This window comes from Alligator sinensis, unplaced genomic scaffold (assembly GCF_000455745.1).
Source record: "Alligator sinensis unplaced genomic scaffold, ASM45574v1 scaffold499_1, whole genome shotgun sequence".
NCBI classification, from domain to species: Eukaryota; Metazoa; Chordata; order Crocodylia; family Alligatoridae; genus Alligator; species Alligator sinensis.
Window position 1 is genome coordinate 1,962,879 of NW_005841864.1, and position 4,342 is coordinate 1,967,220.

Genomic DNA, 4,342 nt, shown 5'->3' on the forward strand with positions numbered 1-4,342 from the left:
AGAAACTAAAGTAAGGAGAGGGAGGGGGAAGAGGGGAAAAGGAGGGGTGATCTCATTATTGACCGTGTAGCTGGCCAGTGATGCCATCCTTTCCTGAGGTCCCTTCCAATCCCAGTGCTCTGGGGGAGGGATGGAAAAACTGCATAAAAGGCATCATTGTTTGAACTACCCTTCTTTCTGCCTTGGTGTCAGTTGAGTGAGGGTGCACCTTAACACACACACAATGTCACCCACCCATGTCACGAGTTTTGCCTGTCAGCAGCTAGAGGTGCAGGGCCCCAGAACCCAGACTCCCCCTGCACCTATTTCCTTGACAGCTGGCAGGCTTCGTGGCCACAGCAGGGCCTAGCAGGCCTGCAGTTTTCACCCCCCTGTGCCCCAAGACAGACAGTCTCACAAGCACTCATGTCACGAGTTTTGCCTGTCAGCAGCCAGAGGTGCAGGACCCCAGAACCCAGAAGCCCCTGCACCTGTCTCCTTGAAAGCTAGCAGGCTTTGTGGCCTCAGCAGGGGCTAGCAAGCCTGCAGCTGTCACCCTGCTGCACCTTAACATGCACAGTGTCACCCACGTCACAAGTTTTGCTTGTTAGCAGCTTGAGGTGCAGTTTCCCCCAAACCCATGCATCTGTCTCCTTGAAACTTGGTAGGCTTCATTGCCTCAGCAGGGGCTAGCATGCCTGCAGTTTTGACCCCACTGTGGCTTAACATGTACACGTGATGAGTTTTTTGCTTTCAAGACTTTGAGGAGTAGTGTCCCTAAAACCCCTACACCTATCTCCGTGAAACTTATCAGGCTTCATGCCCTCTGTAGGGGCTACCATTTCCACAAGTTTCATCCAAATCAGGCCAGAAATGACAAAGTTATAGGCTGTTTTGAGCTTCCCAATTATAGCCTATGGGCGAAACAGCAAAACAGCAAAACTATTTCGACGAAATGAAACAGAACAGCAGTTTCAAATAGAAACGAAATTCAAAAAGGAAATGCTGTTCCATTGAAACACACGTCAAAAGGGAACGATGCTGTTTTGCACAGCCCTAATAGTCACCCTAGCATTAATGCCACTGCTCATTCATGTCCAGTCTGGAGAAATCTCCACCATCTGTATCTGGTCCAGGGTGAACCCCGTGGTCCAGATTCATCCCTTGGACCAGAGGAGTTTAACTACCCTGAGCTAGATGGAGCAGAGCTATTAATGTTTTACCTTTGTTGGACTGGGAGAGGCAAAGCTCTTAGCAGGATTGGAGAGAGCAGAGATATTTTGGTGATGGAGGAGGGTTTACCTACATAAGTAGGTTAAGAAAACAGAGCAGAGAAAAGGGCCTGAGGTTGAGGGGCACAGGGTGAAATTAAAGCCGAAAGAGATAGGCCTTGGAAAAACAGGGGGTTTTTTAGCACAGGGTGGAAAACAGCCTGTACTTTGGGGAGCGTGTGGAGTGGACTGGAAAGTGGTAGCAAGAAACTGTTTTTGGGAAACAAGGGTATGGAGAGAATAGAACTAAGGCAGGGAAGGGCTCATGGAGTAGAAGGCCCTCAGCTTAGAAACCAAGAATAGATGGTGTGTGGTATCAGGATGCTTTTCAAGAGCCAGGTTCTGAGCCAGGTCAGGTCACTGGGATATTGGTGAAGAAGGGGTTCTGGGGAGGCTGAAGAAATCTTGCTTGCTTTGGTATTGGTAGAGGCAGGAAAGGAGTTGGTTGGCCTGCCACAGGTACTCAGTTGTTGCACTCTCCTCTCAGAAGAGAAATGGGTGTAGAGGTTAAATGAGCTGATGCAACTGTATTGGACCACACTACTGAAAGGCTGGGGCATTGGTAGCTCAACTTAGAAGCAGCAGGTGCAGTAGCACCAGTGACCATATTTTTCCAGGTCTGAAGTAAAACTGAATAAACCTGCGTGGCTTAGGCAGCCAGAATATTTTTGGTAACTGGAATCTGGTGCCCAACCTGCTGTCCACAGGCCTCAGTGTAAGTAGTAAATGGCCTAGAAACACGTAAGAAGAATGTGTCTAGAGTCTAAGCTGCATATAATGAACTTGTATTGCAATCATAAAATTGTCCAACATATAACACAGGCAATTAACTCTTCAAGTCCATCTCCACCAGAGTCACTGATGCTGTGCCAGCTACAACCCTGAAACTGAAGGGGTCCTGCCAATTTTAGGGGTCTTATTAGAGGCAAGAAGCTCCGAATAACAGTGGAGTCCTAATGAGGTAAGAATGGCTGAGCACAGGCTCTAGCTAACCATGTAGCCAGTGTTAATGAAGTACAAAAAGCTGAGAGGTACAAAAATCCCACAAAATGCTGGGCATGTTTAGATCAGTTAAATGATGCCATTAATACTGAAATCAATGGGATATGGCAAATAGCTGTTATTTGCATAATTTAAATGACTACCTACCTTACCTGCAGGTGTCATAAATAGTGTATATTGTATATAGAAGCATTATGCAAATAATCAGTGCTACAGGAAAACCAAACCCCCCTGCAATACAATGGCCAAAAGAGCTAATATGATTCTGGGTATATTAATAGTGGACTAGGAAGATGACTTGGCCACTCAACATGATATTAGTGAGGCCAATCTGTAATGCTACGTACAGTTCTAGTATCTGCATTTTAAAAAAGCTCGTTCCAAAGCTGGAAAGATTCCAAGAAGACTTCAGACTGTACAGGTGCAGCAGAACCAGGCAATTGCTCCTTAAGCTCTGGCTGTGGATGCTCCTGACTGCCCATGTTACCTGCAACACTTCCTCAAACCCTAATTCCCAGCTCTGAGATCAGGGTCTATTCTGGAGGCCTTCCTTATACTGCAATCCAAATGGCTGTTAACTTGCCGTCTCCTTTGTAAATCACTGAACTGGAAGCCACGGTCTTTTGCCTCCCAGTAAAGCACTGTAAGCCTCTTGATTTTCTCATGCGGTGGAGGTCCCCTTTGGGACCTCTCCCATACTACCCAACCAGCCTTGGGCAGATCTAGGATTTTAAAAAGCGGGTGCAGATGGTGTGCTGCATCATCACATGTAGCATGACACATTGTCTCCAGTTAAAGATAAACTAGAAGGTTATTAATATGCTAGGGGGGCTAGTCCTATATTATTCAGTTTAAGATCAAAGCAAAAACAAATACAGCTTCATTGGAATGGGTACTCATTTGCTAGATTATCGATTAAATTTAAAAAACACAGGAAACTAAGCACACAGAAAAAAGGTCACAGTAGTGAAAAGGTATTGTTTCATTAGTCCTGTAATCATCATAGTTAGATGTACCTTATTGAAATTCATAAAGCAAAAGCTAGTTTTCTTGAGTGTCTTGACTGCCTCCAATGCATCACTATCAGTCATTTCTATACCTGAGTTAATATTTGGTGGCAGCAATGGCAGTGGTGGCACTTGTGTGTATGTGTGATAAATCAAAGGGACTGCACACAAAATAAGCTATTAGACTAGAGAGTGTGTCAAGATGTGACCCTAAGTATCACTTAGCTGGCCATCCAAATACACATTGTGACTGGCAATCCTTTGATTCAAAGATGATCTCTATCATGTCTCATTGATGGGTCTAGGCCCATCCACAGAAGTTGCAGGTCTTTCTGCAGGGGAGAGTAAGCCGTAGGCTAGGATTCCTCTACTTTTCCTTCCTCCATTCTCTCTTCTCTGCTTCGAGGTCAAGAAACTACCTGGAAACGGGTTGCCTTTTGGTTGAGGCTGCAGCACCGCTGGAGTTGGTCCGCAGTCAGCTCCTCCCAGCTCTTGATGTCGGCACCAGTTTTCTTGAGGTCTTCAGCATGTCCTCATAGCATTTTCTCTGGGCACCTGAGATCTCAAACCATTGCTAAACTGGGAACCCAAGTGAATATTACCAGGTCTGAGCTAAGGTTTTTAGCTAGAGCTAAAAAGGGTCTGCAGGGCTGTGAGCTAGAGAGGGCTTGACCAGGCTCAGCTGAGCCACAGCGAGTTGCACAAGAAAGGTTAGTGGAGCATCAGGAGCACTGAAAAGGAGGAGGGTGGTTAAGCCCTAGGGAATGAAGAGAGATTAGCAGGACTCCGGTGGAGAACAGAGAGGCAGGGGCTGCCTCACCCAGCACTTGGCTTGAAAGTGCAGGCGGAGCAGGAATTAGAGGGGGTGCCCCCACACCTCTGCCCCCAGCGGCCCTGCGGTGGTTTCTGTCGGCAGGTGTGTGGAGAGGGAGGCCGAGCCCGGGGCTGTGCCGGCGCCGAGGGGCCGGTCCCGTCGGAGCCGGGGGCGGGGATGGGCGTGCTCCAGTGTTTCCTATGGTAATCCCGGCGCCTCCAGCTCCTCCCCGTGCGGGCCCGGGGCTGGGGACTGACGGAGCGGAGCCG

At 47.8% G+C, this 4,342-nt stretch overlaps 1 protein-coding gene across 1 annotated transcript in view; it reads left to right on the top strand.

Moving 5' to 3' along the window:
• The window catches only part of OGFRL1 (opioid growth factor receptor like 1), a 55,703-nt gene that overhangs the window by 10,102 nt on the left and 41,259 nt on the right, over window positions 1-4,342 (top strand). The window contains exon 3 of the mRNA XM_006016634.3: window positions 4,021-4,175. Coding sequence (XP_006016696.2) covers window positions 4,021-4,175 — 155 coding nt within the window. The remainder of the gene's footprint in view (window positions 1-4,020; window positions 4,176-4,342) is intronic.